The sequence below is a fragment of the Thamnophis elegans genome, chromosome 1 (assembly GCF_009769535.1).
Source record: "Thamnophis elegans isolate rThaEle1 chromosome 1, rThaEle1.pri, whole genome shotgun sequence".
Classification (NCBI taxonomy): Eukaryota; Metazoa; Chordata; class Lepidosauria; order Squamata; family Colubridae; genus Thamnophis; species Thamnophis elegans.
Window position 1 is genome coordinate 37,377,245 of NC_045541.1, and position 18,874 is coordinate 37,396,118.

Below are 18,874 nucleotides of genomic sequence, written 5' to 3' on the forward strand. Positions count from 1 at the left end.
ACCTCAGAAGGCTGTCAACCTTGAGCTGGTCAGAGTTGAACTGTTGACAGTCGGCAGAGTTAGCCTGCAATACTGCATTCTAACCACTGTGCCACCTTATATTTGCATTCTGTACTCTCTATCCAACGCTCTAAAAGCTTCAAAACGTAGTCTTCTATAAGCTTTCTCAAACACTGGTTTTTCAATGGGCCTTTGGCAAGCACGACTGAGGCACATTTTCCTCTTTTTCTTCTTCCCATCCAGGTGTGTATGGAGATTCTGAACCATCCAGTCAGGGTTATCCCAAAGGTGCTTTCCAAAAGGCAACTGGACTTTCTTGAGTTTTTTTTCATTGAAAACATTTCACTTCTCATACAAGAAGCTTCTTCAGTTCTGATCTGTTCTCAGAACTAAAGCAACTTTTTGAATGAGAAGCAAAACATTTTCAAGGAAAAAAAACAAGAAAGCCTAGTTGTCTTTTGAAAAATACTTTTGGGGCTTTCCATCAAGGTTTCTTATCTCTGTCACCACTGTTCTTTTTGATTTGTGTTCTTTAAAAAAGATTTTTAATAATTTGAAAATTGCCCAGAGTTGCTGGGATTCAGACATAACTTGAGTAAACGATTTATAGTGGGTGAAAAGCATATTCTCATAATTCTGGCATCTTGCAACAATAACAACTATGTGAATCTTATATTAACTGTATGTGACAAGTGTGTGACAAGATGGCAACTAATTTAATTTAAACTATCAACATCACTAATAACTTCCTATGTTTGTGTGTCAGCTTAATCACTGATTTTCCCTCTGCATGTGAGAAACAAGAGTATATTCATTGCCAATACATTACTGCTCAACATTTTAGCATACCTGGATTTAAAGCAAAGTTATCAATTAGACTTTTCCATGCAATGAAAGCTATTTTCTTCACCACTGGGGAGCCACTACGAAACCCAAGTTCTTCTAAATGTAGCAAGGAATTGATAAAGCTTCCACTATGATGCAGTGTCTAAAGGGAAAAATACAGCATCACTGTACACTGTAATGTACTTCCAGTATCATAGCTTATAAAGTAATTTTCTCCAACTTACTTTTCCAAGCAGCTTTACAAACAGGGGCCACAGTTTCAGAATATATGTTTCATGTTTTGAAAAAAATAGCTTTTGGAGTTCTGGAATTACTTTCTGTAGGATTATAATAGAGAACATTTATTAAAATATTGTATTAAATTAGATAAAAATGCATCTTGATGAGATTCTTGCGGGTTTGTTCACAGATGGTGAGCTAGGATCCTAGAACAGCATTCTGAATTATTTTAAATGTCTAGGAGTTTTTTGTCAAACATCTAGAAGGAAATTTCAGTTATGCCTCTTCCATCACTCCGGAAAATACCAAAGCAATTTTAACATTCCAGTGCAAGAAAGAAGGATTAAATTACTTGTGGCAAGTCCACTGCATAATTATCATATGAGGCACAATTCACATACTTATTCTCTGAGATTAGAAACTGGGTTGCTAAAAATAAAAAAAAACGTGTTTTGAATAGGTTCAGATTGACTCCAGTAACAGGGCTACCATTAATATTATTGTGTAATTATAGGTCAAAGTGATGGAAGTGTTACAAATTGCTCACCTACTGATTATTGTCTGAGCATTCACTATCCTTAAGACTTAATGGAAAATATGTAATCAAACTATGGATCTGGAACAGAGCCGCCAAATAACCTAAGAGGATTTTTAAACATTTGTCAGCTTTTCATAAAATTTCAGAGACGGCTCTTTCAAAACCTGTTTTTTCTCTTATTCTCTTATGTTATCAATGAACATTTTTTAGAGCTAGCCTTAATGCCACACCCTCAATTTTGTTTAAAAAAATGCTGTAATAGCCCAAGTTCTAAGAGGATTTCTCCGGAGATAAGGTAAGATTGAGAAAACTGTACATGTTTTTTAATATTGTGAATTTAATTTAGGCTTTTATCAAATGCCTAATATGGTCTTCATTTTAAAAAAATCCAAATTATTCACATAAATTTTGCATTTAATATCAATTGGCTGACAGAGACTCCATAGTTACATACTATCCACAATTGCAAAATGTTATTGTGCAGCTATAAAAATTACATTATTGTAACCCTTACAGAATTGATCTGTATTAATCATATAAAATTTGACTTAAGTTTTTAAACACTGGATTGACATTATTTTATTGCTATCTTATCTATTGTTTTGTATCAATTGTCCTTTAGTTTGCATGTTTTAAGACTACAATAAGGTATGCATTTGTTTATTCAATTCAGAATAAATGTATTAGTAACATCTAAATAATCTAAAGGATTATACTGAAAAACAGCTGAACATACAATTTCATATGAAAAAAATATAAATGTTAATATAAGGTATTGTGCTAGAAATCACAAATAGCAGTGAACTGTCATTTTTAATAATCTTTCCAAATAATGCATTTCAGTTCAGGCTTCATTTGTATTTATCTTCCTATATTTAAAGTACTGACTCTGGTATTTATTATATAATAAATTACTTGTGGCAAGTCCACTGCATAATCCACACATTTCAGTGATTTCTATTCTGGATTTTTAATTTATGCCAAATATATACGTGACTGAAAATCTAGTGAAATAGCTGTATGGGGACTGAATGAAGGTCATGCAAGAAATATGTCTGGCTCTGTGGTGCTCTGTAAACACATTTAAAATATATTTGACTTACTGTAGTCAGGAGTTGCTCAGCAACTGCTATCACCTCTTGGCGCTGCTGAAGAAGCGGTAGACCCATTTCCAAAGCACTAGCAGCTTTTAACTGTACTTTATGAGCTGAGTGAACCAGCAAAGGAATTATCATCTTAGCCCACGTCACAGCCTGTTCCTCCATGTCAGATGGAGCCTGTTCTAACAGCCTAGATTTTAGAAACACAAATATGAATCAGTTGTGCAAACACAAATATGAGGAAATTTCCAAAGTTTTTGCAAAAGTTTGCCAAAAGAACTGAGAATGCAAGTGTATGTAAACATCTTGTTCTCATGTGGCAGTGGTTTGCATAGTCCCGTGATGGCGAACCTATGGCACGCGTGCCACAGGTGGCACAGAGCCATTTATTAGGGCACGCGAGGCATTGCCCTGTCAGCTCCAGCGCGCATGTATGAGCTGGCCAGCTTGCTTTGGCCTTCTTTTAAGGCAGTTTTTCGTGCAAGCCTCCGGAGCGTGAAAAACCAGTCCTACGGGCAAACCAGAAGTTCGGGAATGGACTTCCAGTTTGCTTGTAGGGCTGTTTTTTGCCCTCCGGAGGCTTCAGGGAAGCTCTTGAAGCCTCCAAAGGATCTCTGGGGGGCCGCGAGAGGCTGTTTTCACCCTCTCCAGGCTCCTAGAAAGCCTCTGGAGGCTGGGGATAGTGAAAACAACACGCCAAAAGCAGGAAGGGAACACTGGCCGTGCACGCATGCACAGGGGGTGTCGCACACACGTATGCTGGGGTCGCGGGCATAGTATTATGGGTGTAGGCACACCCACGCATGACCCCCCTGCGCTTCCCCTGCTTTTGGCACGTGATCCAAAAAAGGTTAGCCATCACTGGAATAATCTGTTCTGAATAATATGCTTCATAGGGATCTGCAGTCCAGGGACAAGATAACTTAATCCATTGTCAATTATCCATTGTCAATAGACTGTTGACAGTTGAAGCAATATGGAAAACCTTCCCTAAACTAACTCTTACAAGCAGCAGTTTCCGATCTTCTGCATTATAGAACTACCATTTATGTTACATTGCTACAACTGGAGTGCTCCAATTATAATATGAAATACAATATCAATAAAGATCTAATATAGTTAGTAGCTTAACTGGAAAATAGAACAAGTCCCCCCCAAAAACCCCACATATACAATTTATCTGACACATACTTCAATAATACAATAAGTTCAAAACATAGGCACTACTGAACATGTAGTACAATCATAGCAACAGTGCTATAACTTACAATGTACACAGGTCAAAATTTAAACAGAAGTCTTTCTCCTCTTACTTCTTTTAACAAATGTGTATCTTGATACATACCGGATAATAACATTTAGCGCTTCATGTTCAACCACCATGGAATGTGAATCTCCTTTAAGAAGTATTGTTTCTAGCATAGCAATAATATTGGGTACCTGAAAAAATATAATGAGTTAAGTATAGGAAGACTTTTTATCAACTTTTATTTATAGGTGATGAAAACAAATCCTACTCACCAATTTTCCAACCGTATCTGGAGGAAAGAACTGCTTTGAAATCACCCAGAGTGCTCTTGTGCGAATATGTTTGTCTCCTGAATTTATAGCAACACTGTTTAATAGAGATAGTAATTCATGTATTTCTATTTCTGTTTTAAAAAAAGAAAGAAAAACCCGTAATTATTGTTCTAGATATTATCACTGTGTAATAATTGATAGTAGCAATTTTCTGGTCTGTATGAAGTTCAGACTAATGTCATAAAGGGATGGCTCAACTATTCTGTATAGAAACAGCTGTTCTGGATAGAGGTTTCTTTCATAATGATGTATATCCCTGCTAGTATGCCAACAGGGAGCAAAAAATACATCAAAGTACTGCTTGTGTGACTATTTTGATTTCAAGGAAATCCACAGGTTATTAGTATTTGTCTTTTGTATTTTTAAACTTCAATAGAAATTATTTTTAAAAAATCATTCTTGGATCCCTGCAGGTTTTATTTTGGCTGAAGCATGGACCAACCAAAACATTCTGTGGTTTATTTATGCTGAAATTTAGCCAATAGGAAACAGATTTAAAACTAACACATTCCATTTCTATTTGTGATTATGTAATTTTGTTAGTATATACATGTCTGTATATGCATTATCCACAGATACATACCGAGACTATGGATGTCAGTCACTCGAAGAAAATGGTTAGTCAAACTGATTGAAGTTTATCAATGTTTATAATATAAAAAGGTATTTACCACATAATAAGGAAGCAATCTTTGGATTACACACACAGAATCCTAAAGTTTGTAAAGCTGCGCTGCTCAACTCCAAATTTTCAGTAGGAATATGTGTCTAAACAAGAAAGAAAATAAATCTAAACTCACACAAGAGAAGACAGACCAGTTATATTACTCAATTTGTCAAGATCTGAAACAGGTATTATTCTCTAATCCAACATCCCCCAATCTGGTAAACCTCTAGATGCTCTTCAATCACCATCCATAGTCACTTTACTGGAACATATGAAATTGGATTTCTAGCTAATTTGGAGACTGATCAAACTGTAGGTCGCTATATTTACTTTAAGTTCAGATTATTTAATATCATAGTTCAATTTATCCTCAAATACAAAAGCTAGTTAATTTGCAGGTTATTTCTCCAATCCACCAATCAAAGTTGATATATATCAGTAATTTAGCGATCTTGATATGAAAAATGAATAAACCTATTTCTATGGTTTAATGGGCAAACTTGATAGCATATTACATTTCTTTACACAGTTATCTTCAATTAGTTTTGATTGAGATTCAAATTGTTAAAAAACTTACAAAAGTATGGACTTTTTCAAATTAAAAGTTTGAACAACTAAGTTTGCCCAATTCTGATGCGAGAAAGCAACTCAAACTTTTTTAGCCTGAGATAACTAAACAGGGAAATAAAGACAAAGAAGTGAAATACAAACCATAAATAACTTGTAAAGCTGGGGAAAACAGTTTTCAACCTCAGCTGCAAATTCTTTTCCTTCGTCTTCATCTTCTTCCTCTTCAGTCAAACGACTTAATATTGAAAAACAAACAAGCTTCAGTTAAAAAGTGCTCAAATGTAAACAAATACATAACTACCGTATTTAAAGGCTAGCCAATACAACCTATGACTCAGTTATGAATTTGACCATGATAGACATTTATCAGTATCAGGCTTTGCTTGTGAGAACTTCAAGCTCTTCAAGCTTTCTGTTAAAACCCAAATAAAGTATTTGGGGATAAATGTGAAAAGAATGCTGGTAGTGATGTTAAGAGTTTGTCTGGAGCCATCAATACTGTTAGCTGAGAATCTGAATTATTTCTAGAAAATGTTAGATTATGATATTATAAAGACTATGGATATGAAAAATAATGTATTAAAGACCAAGGTATCTGATAGAGAAAGTGGTAAATGATTTCATGTTTATTGACAATGGGAAAATAAGTGAAAAATACAAAAACACAAATACAAAATAGTAATAAGTGGTCTGCTGATTTTAAAAAATGCATTGACAAAAGTAAAAACAACTCTGTATAAGTTATGGAACAAATAGTTGGTCATGTCATGAGAAGTGGAACCCAGTGGGAGTGCATGTGTTAAATAAAACATTAAATAAATCAAGGAGTGGGTATCCCAAAGGTGCTTTTCAAAAGGCAACTGGAATTTCTTAGGGTTTTTTTCCCTCATGAAAATGTTTTGCTTCCCATCTGAGAAGCTTCTTTAGTTCTCCTGGATGAGAATGAATAATGATTGAAAGTTGCCATTAAACAGTTGGTAAGATTAAAAAAAGGACAATAATGTTAAAGAACAAAAGGCAATATATGAAATATGAAGGAATGGCGGTTGGGAGAAAAAATGGTTTGTCAGAATATAAAGTTATGACATGGTACAACAAATAATGGTGTAAACTACATTTAATCATATTTCCCTTTTTATCTCATGCTTTCAAGAAAGCAAATTGGAAGTCAGAACAAACAGTGAAAATTATTAACATAAGCCAAAGCCAAGAAAGACAAAAATCCCAGAAAGGAGTTTAACAAGTAACTTAAAGAGAATAGTTAGAAGAGATATGCAGCAGTATTACAAAATCTGCAAATGGCAGTAAATTCATTTTAATTTTTAATAGTTATTATTGATAAATAACACCCAATGAAACCTTTATTTAATTTTGTTGTACCATGTGCAATGACAATAACGTAAAGCTAACTAGCTATAGTGCTCCCTTGGAAGAATTATCAGGAAGCTTCAACTGATTTAGAATGCAGCAGCACTGGCAGTTATATGTGCTCCTAATGGAACACACATTATATCTCCATACCAAGAGCTGCACTGACTACCAGTCTGATTTTGGGTCCAATTCAAAGTGCTGTTTTTAACCCTTAAAGTTCTTTATGGCATGGGACCAAATGATCTGGATCCCATGGTTCACCTCTCCCAATTACATCAGCCTGTCTCATTAGATGTGGCAGAGAAGGCATGTTGTGGGCACACCATCTACCAGGAACCTACTTTTGGTAGATCTCAGAAGGCAGGCCTTATCTGCTGTGGCACCCGCCCTATGGAATATTTCCCCCAACCCCTCAAGTGAGATTAGGTCTATCCCAGCTATCATTCAGACCTGGTTCTGTCAGCAAACCTGGGAACCCCAGGAAACTGAAAACGTTCTTAGGTTGATTTTTTTAATCTCTCCACTTAAGTTTGTATGGTTTATATTTCTTAGTGTTTTTTTAAAAAATTAATGACTATTTTATGATTATTTTTATATTTATTCTGTCTACTGATTGTTGTATACTGCTCAGTGCCATTTCTTGCAAGACAGGCAGATATAAATCTGATTAATAAATAAATTCATCAGCCTTGAAACTCATCACATTTGGTACTCAATACATTTTGATGCAAAAACATTTTCCCGATACTCATCATTTGTTTGGTGCTCAATGCACAAACTAGAGCCTATCAGTGTTGGCTGCCTTATGACTCACTAGATTATTCCTTACGGGGAAAAAATGCTTAGTACTCATCGCACCTCCTGGAATAAATTAATGATGAGTACCAAGGTACCACTGTATAAAGAAAATATATTTTGGGGCCCTTCAAAAATTTTAAAAATGGGAAGAGATCTTAAAAGAAAAACATTTAAGAAACCCTCACCCTACACACAATCCTACTCACAAGAACCTCTTGTATCCTATAGGATATGATGTTAGATCGGTAGGCCCAGTCATTACCAAATTGGAAAGCTACAGGATGGAATACCAATTGAAATATGGCAAGCAACACAAGGAAAATCAGTCAAGGTCTAACCAAACTATGCCATTAAATTGCAGAATGACACAGTAGCCAACAAATTGGAAGTCACTCAAAAGTCCAAGAAATGAGAGAAAAGAGTGTGTGCACAAAAGGAACTTCAGAGTATGCAAACTATCATTCTTTTTCCCCCTAGACTCCTGTAATATGCTCTAATGGGTGTTATCATAAAAGAGGACCTGACCTGGGGGCACTAACATTGCAGCAGTGGTCAAAAGGGCCCAGCACAGATTATACTACCTGAGACTTCTCAGGAAACAACTGAATGAAAAACTACTGGTGACCTTCTATCGCTGCACCATAGAGTATTTTAACTTACTGCATCTGTGTATGGTTTGCCAATTGCACAGTGGCAGATAGGACAACACTCCAGAGGGTCAATGTCATTGCCCAGAGGATCATTGGTTGCCCTCTCTTCTCTTTGGAATAGTTTTATAACTCCTGCTGCTTTAAGAAAGTTTAAAACATTCTTAAAGATCCATCTCATCCTGGGCATCTTTTTTTTTGAACTATTACCATCTGGCAGATGGTACAGGATAATAAAAAAACAAGGACAAATAGACTTAAAAACAGCTTCTATCCCATGGCAGTAACCATATTGAATTTTATGGTATAGTGCAATATCGGGTTTTCAATTTTAATTATATAAAAAGGATATATGTTTGTGTTTTTATTTTTATAGTTATAATATGAACTGAAGACAACATTTAATTTCATTGTACCATGTGCAATGACAATAAAGTAAACCAACTAACTAGCTATAGTGCTCCCTTGGAAGAATTATCAGGAAGCTTCAACTGATTTAGAATGCAGCAGCACTGGCAGTTATGTGTGGTCCTAATGGAACACACATTACCTCTCCATACCAAGAGCTGCAATGACTACCAGTTTGGGTTCATTTCAAAGTGCTGGTTTTAACCCTTAATGTCCTTTATGCCATGGGACCAGATAATCTGGACCCCATGGCTTCATCTTTTCCAATTACATCAGCCTGTCTCATTAGATCTGGCAGAGAAGGCATGTTGTGGGCACCATCTATCAAGATCTGCTTTTGGTAGATCCCAGAAAGCAGGCCTTATCTGCTGTGGCGCCTGCCCTATGGAATATTTTCCCCACCCCCTCAAGTCAGATTTGATCTACCCCAGTTATCATTCAGACCTGGTTGTGTCAGAAAACCTGGGAACCCCAGGAAACTGGAAACATTCTTAGGTTGATTTTTTAATCTCTCCACTTAGTTTTTATGGTTTATATTTATATAAACCATACAGACTAAGAAAATGGTTTGTATGGTTTATATAAACATAAAATATAGAAAAAAGGGATGAAAAAAGATGAGCATGGTTTTAAAACTGGAGAAATAAGTATCAATTCTATGTGCACTGCTGATGGTACTAATAATGCAAAGAATCTCCAAACTCTAGTAAGTAGTTAAGGAACAGAGTAAAAAAAATGGAATTAAAATTAAAGATACCAAACTAATAACAGGTACAACAATCAGCTTTAGAATTGGAAATGAAGATACAAGAAGATTTGTAGTGACTGCCTATTTCACATTCAGTTCTGATTGTGATGAAAAAAGTAACATTGTGACCAATGCTTGCATTTATAACCTTTGAAGGGTCTACAAAGCAAAGCTGAAGGAAAAGCACAATTGTGGTTTCACTTAGTGACCTTAGCAACTTTGCTTTACAGAATAACAGAGTTGGAGGGGACCTTTGAGGTCTTCTAATCAGATTCCCAGCTCAAGCAGAAAACTCTACAATTTTGCCCAATTTTTTCTTAAAAACCTCCAGTGTTGGCGCACCCACACCTTCTGGTTGAAACAGATTGTTTCTAACTGTCAGGAAATTTCTCCTTAGTTCTAAGTTGTTTCTCTCCTTGATTAGTTTCCATCCATTGCTTCTTGTCCTGCCTTCAGGTGCTTTGGAGAATTTACCATCAAGTTGCTAGCCCCAAATTGTGGTCACTAAATGAGGACTATCTATACTAACGTGATGGATAAGCTTGTCTTTTAAGATCAATTAGCAACAATACAGAAATCAGCAGCCAAGAAACACTTCTCAATTCAGCTCTTGGTAGAGTAGCCATGAAGACCTTGGAAAAGATATTCAGATGCTGGGAGCTATCTGTATCTTCAAAGATCAGAACTGTGCAGTTCTGGAAGCAAAAGTTGGATTTTGAAGAATGAAGAACTTTTGTGTGGGAGAAGGCTCCTGAGTGTACCTTGGATAGGAAAGAAAAAAAACTCCTCCAAAATAAATGCAGCACAGAATAGATCAATCCAGAGTTTTCATTACGCCACCTCTGATCAAATTATTATATTCTGAATACATTGTGTAAAGGCCTAGTTTCCTAGATAAGTTTGCAGTGCTGGGAAAGTGGAAGGAAAAAGTAAGAGGATAACCAGCATCAAAACAGATGGACTCAATGACATTGGTGATGGGTACGCCATTGAAAAACCTGAAGAACTAGATTGGAACAGATCGTCCTGGGGAAAAATCTATGGAATCTACTGGATGGCACATATAATCAATGGCACCTAATTTTTTTTTTAAGGTGTAATGGGATTTGGAACTAATGCCTTTTCCCCAAGCCATTATCAGAATATTTTTTTGCCTCCCTTCATGCAACAAACAAAAATTTCCCCAAAACAAGCCCCCCATCAAAGCTTCAGCAGTCAAATTGTGATTGGGGGGGGGGGGAACTAATTCAAATGAGAACCATCAGTGTGTCAGAAAACTTCCTGCAACAGTATTCCCCCCCCCAAAAAAAAAACCCTCTCTCTTTTTTTACAAAAAAAAACAAAACCACAGAATTCCTGCTGGCACATTTAAAACGTAATTTTTTTAAAAAAGAGATAAGAGAAAGCATGTGAATTATGGGACCTTTTCAACCCAAGACTGAGAAGGCAGGGGGGAAAGCTTCACTCTAGCCCCTTTTTCATCATCATCATCATTATAATATTTTTTTTAAAAAAAAACCAATTTCCGAAGAGGGCATTGGGCAATCAAAAGAAATCCTAGGTGGCGATGTCTCAGGAAGCGGCATAGCGTCAGGATGCTGCGCTGCAATAGGAAGAGACTCTCGTTAACCCCCTTGGAATCGGCAAAGGGGTGTCTGGATTACAGGAGTGGGTGGATGGATGGATGGATGGATGGATGGATGGATGAGATAGATAGATAGATAGATAGATAGATAGATAGATGTAGGTAAGTAAGTAGGTAGGTAGGTAGGTAGGTAAGCAAGCAGGTAGGCAGGCAGGCTTCTCGGACAGTCCGCAGGGGCGCCAAGAATAACGCCGCCCCCTAAACAAACTTGCTTTTGGTTTTGTTTCCTTTTAAATATCCTGTCCGCGGCTGGCCGGACTGTCGCTGCTGGGCACGTCTCTCGCATCCCACAGCGGAGAGAGGGAGCACACGGAAGTCATGGTCGGCACTCACTTCGTGAGGGTCAGCCACGCGTCTGTCAACACCCCCGGAGAGGCGCTGGGGTCCTCGAGGGTCTCCAGTAGGGCCCGCATGCTTGAACCGTCGCAGGGTCCCATCGCGGACTAACGGCTCGAGGACGGAGGGGGGGGGAGGATAAACGGTTGCGAAAGTTGCCGCCCCCCGTTCTCGAACGCGGTTCCCGCGCTCGCGTTCCTCTTCTCCCGGGCTAAGATGGCGAAGCGCGGGAGCCGGAGCCTTGGGGGGCCGCTCTTGTCCAATCAAGGCGCGGGAAGAGCGGGAGGAGGCGGGGCGGGGCGAGGACTTGAGTGGCCGAGCGCCGAGAGGCCGAGCGCGGAGAGTGTCTCAGCTCTTCTTGCCCCGCCCTCGGGAGAGTGCGGAATCATCGATCGATAGATCGTCTGTCCCGTCTCCCCCGCGCCCCTTTTCCTCTTTTTCCCCTCTACTGGAAACAAAAGCGTTGCGGATCGCAGTTTTCTCCGCCGAGGGCAAACGGCTGCGTGCAAAAGGCAGCCGGGTCGTTGATCTACAATGCCCGTCGTTGCTTGTCTTCTCTCTGTTATGGATCGAGGCAATCAGGTGCTCGTGTTTGGAAAGCATTTTGCACGTCGCAAAGGTGCCCAACTGGAGTGGGCGATCCTACACAGAGATGCTCTGCTCATTCATTGCCTTGTACACAAACTGATATTGCAACCCACGCTCATTTTATGACTCACCTCCATTCAGTAAAATCGGGAGAACTTTCTCCAAAATAAGCCCCCAGACTAAGGTTTGAATGCTTTTGGAACGCATGAATTGGTAGAATCAGACCGTGACTTTGGTCTAAGCCGGAAAAACTTGAGTTTAATGCCTCCAATTCAAAAGCAAACAGGGTTAATTAAGCAAATCGTGCTTTAGTGTAGTTGGCATAAAATCAAACTTTAAGATGACTTTAGGTAGGTTAAAAGGTTGTTAAATCTACGCATCAATTTTACAATCTAAATGAGCTAGAACACGAACTTGGCACCAGTCACTTCATTCACTGAGTGACCATAATGTAGAAGTTTCGGGTTTTTTTCTTTTAGCAAATCGAAATTATGGGAAACATTTACTGGATTTGATTAAAATGGAGTGTCAGCTCAGAGCTCAAACATGTTTTGCACCTAAAACTACTTCAGTCCAAATCCAATTTGAGTGGTTGGAGGGTGATCAGAATTGTGGAGTTGATTCTGTTGAAAACTTCAAATGAGTTAAAAGTGTGCACAAGCAGGATTTGGCAATTTTGATTTGAAGGTTCTAAGTATGATTGGATACAGCCTTGTAAACTTGACCGCAGCTCCTTACACACATCTTAATTAAATGCATATCTGTGCAGTGTTCATCATGATCACAGTTCAAAGTAAAATGTATTTATATTGCCAAGGTGGAAAATAAATAAATGTAGGTTGAGTGGTTGGCATCTTGGTGTTCTGTGTCCTTGCTTTTTTAATCAGAGGAGGTAACATCATCAGAGCATGGAGAAGTCAAGTTTGTTGCCTGTTTTTAAGAGGTAGTTTGCCTTTTAGCCTTGGTTGGGGTATTGTTCCTCTTTATCTAGTACTGATTCCTGCTTATCTGGTTGTTGAATACTGTAAGAAGCCTGTAATTAAAAAGGCTGTGATTAGGAGTGACCCTCACTGAGCAGTTTATAGATGAAGCTTTTCTCAATTTGCCTTTTAATGGCTGATTTGTCAGAGTGCCAAGTTTCTAGGAATTGTTGCATTTTTGTATCTGACTTTTCTATAGCTTCTATTTTTAAAAATGTCTTTCACATGTGCTCTTTTGCTTGTTTTTATTCATGTCTGGCTTAGCTCAAAACTAAAAAATACCTAGTTGTTAAACAGAAAAAAAAACTGGAAAACTAGTTGGACAAGTAGAGGTGATATAGTGTTTTTTGCTTTCCACATGTTTTCTTAGTTTAAGAGTCTTAGCTTCTAGAACAATTAAGAATTGGGAATATAATGCAAAGGAATGGAGTAGACAATTTATGTGAAGACCCCAGCCTTCTGAGATTGGCATCCTAAGAGAGTCATTGGGAATTGGATGGCATACAAGTTTAAATAAATTATTATCCTGGCTAGTTGCAGAGTCAGTCAGATATAGATAGGATTGGCATTTTTATCCACTTGTTGAGTCCTATTATTAATATACAGGGAAATGGGCTGAATTGGTGTTATTTAGAGATGTTTTTCATTCTTTGCTCTTTGTATTTTCAATTTGAAAAAACTCTTAATTCTTGAGCCTGGATTTACAAGCATCACTAAACTCAAATTGCCTAATATTTTAGGCTTGATATGCTGCTAGAACCCATCTAGTCTAGTTAATTTGTGAAACTCTTCTGTGAACCCAAAATATTGGGCTAATCAGCAGACTTGTATGAAGCCTTCTTCTTTGTCCTCTTCATGATACAGAGGCTGTACAGTTTTTGTGGTGGGGAGAAGTACCTGCCTCATCAGGATATTTCCTGTTGCCTCTAGCATGCCCTCCAGCAGTTTCAGCAGCTAAAGAGGCTTTTAATGTATTTGCATAGTTATCTCTTTGCATAGCTGACTAGAAAATATTTAACTGAAGGCTGTCAGCAAAACCCCAAAACCATGAATGGCAGAAAAGCAGGGTGAGTGTTTGATTCTTGCCTGTCAAATCAGTTTATGGATATTTTTAGTGTGGATAGCCATAGCTTCTGAGTATGCATAGGAATCTTGTCAAGTCTACTAAACTGCCAACATGGTAAAGTTAAGCATAATAATCCACCAGTTTTCTTTTAGACGAGAGTGTTTGTTTGCTTCAATCAACAGATTGAAAGACTATTTTGAAGCTTTGGGCAACGCTATTAATTGGTCAAATTATGGTAATGCTGATGTGAGAACATAATTACCCTTCCATCCTATTTCCCTCTGTGTCTCATCTATATAAATGCTAGTGGTACTTTGGATGCTGCTCTTTGAAACCGCTAGATGGCAGAATTTAATTAGCATCTTCAAATAATCTATGGATTTAATTCTTATATGTGCTAGTCAGAGAGTAAAATGTGCTGTTTCACAAGAACATATGAAGCCTCAATTTCTCTCTCTCACTCTCTCTCTCTCACACACAGACAGACAGACAGACAGACACACAAACAGAGAGAGAGAGAGAGAGAGAGAGAGAGAGAGAGAGAGAGAGAGAGAGAGAGAGAGAGAGAGAGAATGGTAGGCTTATGACTAGTTCAGACTCTCATTTAGTGAATTTTCTATCTGATCCCCTTGAAATGTTCGATAAAATGAAATAGTTCAAACAAGACACTTATATTTACATTAATTTTAAAATAGATTATAGAAATTTCTACAATGACATCCTAGGGATCTTGTAAGACTTGAAAGCAAACCTCAGAAAACATTTAACAATAAAATGAAAAATAAAACGTCATTGTAAATTTGAAGGCAGGCCCGTAGGTTTTCCAACACTCAATTGCTGAGTAAAAGTGACTTGTCTAATATTTGTATATTGCATTATACAAACTCAACTAATCAATACAGGGATTTATCTAATGTATTGTACTGCCTTTTCCATATCCGTTGATCTAAGACATAGTCTGAATTAAGGAAAACTTCTTGAGCTAATCATACTCTAACAGTCTAGGAAGGAGGATGTGGCAAACTTCTTCTGACATCTTGCCAAGAAAATGCAGGGACCTGTCCAGGCAGCCATCAGGAGTCAACACTGACTTGAAGTCACCCTTCACCTTCAATAATAATAAGCAAGCAAACAGATGTTGTGAGGTCTGCCTCTTCCTCCTCAGATAAATTAAAAGACCCCCAAAGGTATTCCTTTCAAGAAGTCTTAAATATTTATTACCTCAGCTTCTTAATAATACATCAAATGCAGGGTAGTTTTTAGAGAAAATTTGTGAGTGAATACTTCTTCACAACCCTCTGGCTCAAGAAAATCCCTGCTGTATAACAACTAAAGGAATTACCACACAGGAGTTTTTTAAAAATATAATTTTATTAAAAGATTTTAAAAAGATTAAAAACTAGTACAAACTAATGTAAAGTAAAAAGAAAAGAAAGAAAAAGAAAAAGTGAAAGTCAAAAGTGCAAGAAAAGAAAAAAGTAAAAGAAAACAAAGAGAAAAAGGTACAAGAAGTGGCTTCTGATGTTCTTTACAGCAGTTATATGTATAACTGTATAATTATAAATTTACCTCTTTCTATAATTATCAAAAATCATAAATCCACGTTTTTCTGTTTTCTACAAAAAGTCCATCAAAGGTTTCCAGTTATATTTTTGCATTTCCATCTTAGGCTTTTGTAAAAAAGTTTTAAGAAAAATAAGATAAAAACTAATTCAAACTAACGTAAAGTAAAAAGAAAAAAAAAGAAAGCTAAAAAGTGCAAGAATGGAAAAAAGTACAAGAAACATAAAAGAGAAGAAAAATAAAAGCTACTACACAGGAGCTCTGAAGTAGAAAGGAACATACTACTCAGTCGAGTATCACTCCCCCAGACCCTTGACTCAAAAGATTAAAAAGCAGATTCTGCAGTAACTGAAAAGAAGGGAGGGCTCAGCTCAGTTCAGCAGAAGGTACCTGGATTAATGGCTAAGAGGGCAATACATTGGGAGGAGAGGCCAGAAATCATGGAAATGGGATCTTCTGGGAGAAAGCTAGCAACTTCCACAAGGTGTAGTATTTACAGGCTTTTATCTTTTTTTCATTGCAAAATTCTTTTACACAATGCCAAATTTTCCTGGAAAATACTTCGTAGTCGCTTTGGGGTTTATAATCTTTTTAGTCGAGTTGATAGCAGTGTATTCAATCTGAAAGCCTCCTGCTGTCACTGAAGCATCAGACAAAAATTTCAGTGTCATGACATTTCCTGGAGTAAGAAAAAAAGAGACCATGTATGCATGGGAGAAAATATTGCCATTCTTTTTTTGTTTATACCAGGGGTAGTCAAGCTTTTTATACCTACTGCCCACTTTTGTATCTCTGTTAGTACTAAAATTTTCTAACCGCCCACCAGTTCCACAGTAATGGTGATTTATAAAGTAGGGAAGTAAATTTACTTTATAAAACTTATAAAGCAGAGTTACAGCAAACCCCCTACCGCCCACCATGAAAGCTGGAACGCCCACTAGCGGGCGGTAGGGACCATGTTGACTACCACTGGTTTATACAAACAATGGAAACAGAAAGCTCTGGCATTTTTGGATTTAAAAGAAAAGTATAATTTTTTTTTTCTTCAGGGTTCTTAACAGATCCTTCATTAGTACTTGGATGGTATACCATCAGCAAATCACAGAGGTTGGGTGCCAGATTTAAAAGTTGGGGTGAGGGAAAATCTGAAGAATGTTTATCTGACAAAATGATTAAATTTAGTGGTGTCTTTTCTACCTTTAGGTAGGGCTATATGTAGGGCTACCAACTTGCTGCTGAAAACATCCATTAGAGGGCAATAAGGGAATGTTTGCTGCCATCTGGTGATCATTGTGGGTTTTGAAGAATTAGGAAGAGTATTGACACTTGAACTTTGAAATTGAAGGATCCCGAGAATACCACGGACAGCCAAGAAAACAACAAATGGATCATTGAACAAATCAACCCATAATTATCTTCAAGGCACAAATGACCAGCCACCGATGACCTTACTTTGGACATATTATGGGAATACTTATCTCTGGAGAAGACTATAATGCTGGGAAAGGTGGAAAGATAAGAAGAGGATGACCAGCAGCAAGGTGGATGGATTCAGTTACAGTAATAATGAATGTGGTGATGGAAGACCTGAAAGTCCAAATCAGAGATAGATCATCATGGAGAAAACCTATAATGATTTGATAGCCCATAATCAAGTGATCATTCAGCTTATTGCAACTCAGATTTCATGGCTTCTAGCTCTTTGAATCTGAGAGGAAAATGTTATATTGTAATTTCATCTCTGATCATTGTATTACCTGTGCTTACGACACTATCTGGTAGTTCATCTCCACAGTATCTGAAAAACAACATTATAAGTCAGTCAAATAGCAGTGACATGTTTATTACTCCCCTCCAAATCAAATGGCAAATGAGGCAAATGGGTGTTTGTTTTGGATTTTGCAACAGCATTGGGTTTTTGTAAAGCAATGTTTGGCAGCCTTTTTGTGAATGGTCAGGCCCACTCAACATTCATTTTGTGGGCATGAATACAACATATTTTCAAATGCGGTTGCCAAAGAGTTAGCTCCCCTCACACAGGGAGGCTTTGATCCTTTAATGTTCAAGAAGTGAGTATATATGGTATTTTCTCCATTATTTTCTTAATCCTGAATATTTTACGCGCACATAAATTTTCAATTACTAGAAGTCTCAAAATTATTTTTTTTAAGTGAAAGAAGGCAAGGGAGGATGTTATCTCAAATTTTAGGCTTTTTATTAGCATTTTAAAAGATAATACCATATCACTTTTAACATGGCAGTCTAGACCTCTTAATTTTCAGCAATTAAAATGTTTTTCTCTCTTCAGTCAAGGCTATTTCTTTGGTATGTGATAATTTGCCTTTTCAGCAACCACACAATAAGAGAGCTGTATGCTTAAAGTCCTTGAATACAATAGCTAGTTTTAAGAAAGATGTAGTCCAGCTGGGAAAGAGTAATGCAAACCATACATTTACCATTTACTGAATGTCGTCTAAAATCCATGTTTTCTGTTGATCAAGTCTCACATATAAGCAATGTCTTTATTGTTTGAGCACTTGCTTTCTGATGTATCCTGTTCTAAAGGTATGTATCTGTACCCTATGAAAAGGAAAACCCCTCCCCTTAATAAAGGGGTTTTTGCTTTGTCCGAATTACTTTGTGATTTGTGTTTTTGGCTGGGCAAAGAAACCCCTTTGCCAAGGTAAAAATCTCTTAAATTCAGTTCCAAGCCAAAGTTGGGGTGCTATTAATTCCCCTAAAGTTGGATGGACAGGCCACTTATCCCTCAGAGTGGTTGTGGGAAAAATAGGATGAAAGATATTATACCTTGTATAAATAAGTACCTTGACTTATTTATAAAAATAATAAAGATGGGATATACATAAATGTGTGTCAGATATAAACAGGAAGAACTTTGATTGTACCATTGGGATCCACCATCTTTACTTTTTGACAATACCCTCTAGATGGGGTCCCCAACTCCCGAGCCGCAGCCAACTACCGGACTGTGGCCTCTTCAAAGCCAGACCATGGGAGAAATGGGCAAGCACATATGTAAAGTTTCGCTTGTTCGAGTGTAGGATGCTAGCACTCGTGTGCAAGGCACAACTGCCCTCTGCTCGCGTGAGTGGAGTGTCACGCATAAGTGCAAGCATCCTCCGCTCGTGTGCAAAACTCCATTCTCATGAGTGGAGGGTATGGGCACCTTCTGCTCGTACACA

The 18,874-nt window shown here is 37.5% G+C and overlaps 2 protein-coding genes across 3 annotated transcripts in view; both read right to left on the minus strand.

Annotated features, from left to right (window-relative positions):
- RIF1 (replication timing regulatory factor 1) overlaps positions 1–11,714 on the minus strand; it is a 36,189-nt gene extending 24,475 nt beyond the window's left edge. For both annotated transcript variants that reach the window (XM_032216029.1, XM_032216021.1), the window contains exons 1-8: positions 11,472–11,714; positions 5,663–5,756; positions 4,956–5,052; positions 4,225–4,355; positions 4,049–4,143; positions 2,707–2,893; positions 1,071–1,163; positions 850–988 (exon numbers count right to left, since the gene is read on the minus strand). In XM_032216029.1, coding sequence (XP_032071920.1) covers positions 850–988; positions 1,071–1,163; positions 2,707–2,893; positions 4,049–4,143; positions 4,225–4,355; positions 4,956–5,052; positions 5,663–5,756; positions 11,472–11,575 — 940 coding nt within the window. In that variant the 5' untranslated portion in view covers positions 11,576–11,714. The remainder of the gene's footprint in view (positions 1–849; positions 989–1,070; positions 1,164–2,706; positions 2,894–4,048; positions 4,144–4,224; positions 4,356–4,955; positions 5,053–5,662; positions 5,757–11,471) is intronic.
- Positions 11,715–15,619: 3,905 nt separating this feature from the next.
- TNFAIP6 (TNF alpha induced protein 6) overlaps positions 15,620–18,874 on the minus strand; it is a 36,823-nt gene continuing 33,568 nt past the window's right edge. The window contains exons 5-6 of the mRNA XM_032231549.1: positions 17,429–17,469; positions 15,620–16,350 (exon numbers count right to left, since the gene is read on the minus strand). Coding sequence (XP_032087440.1) covers positions 16,202–16,350; positions 17,429–17,469 — 190 coding nt within the window. The 3' untranslated portion in view covers positions 15,620–16,201. The remainder of the gene's footprint in view (positions 16,351–17,428; positions 17,470–18,874) is intronic.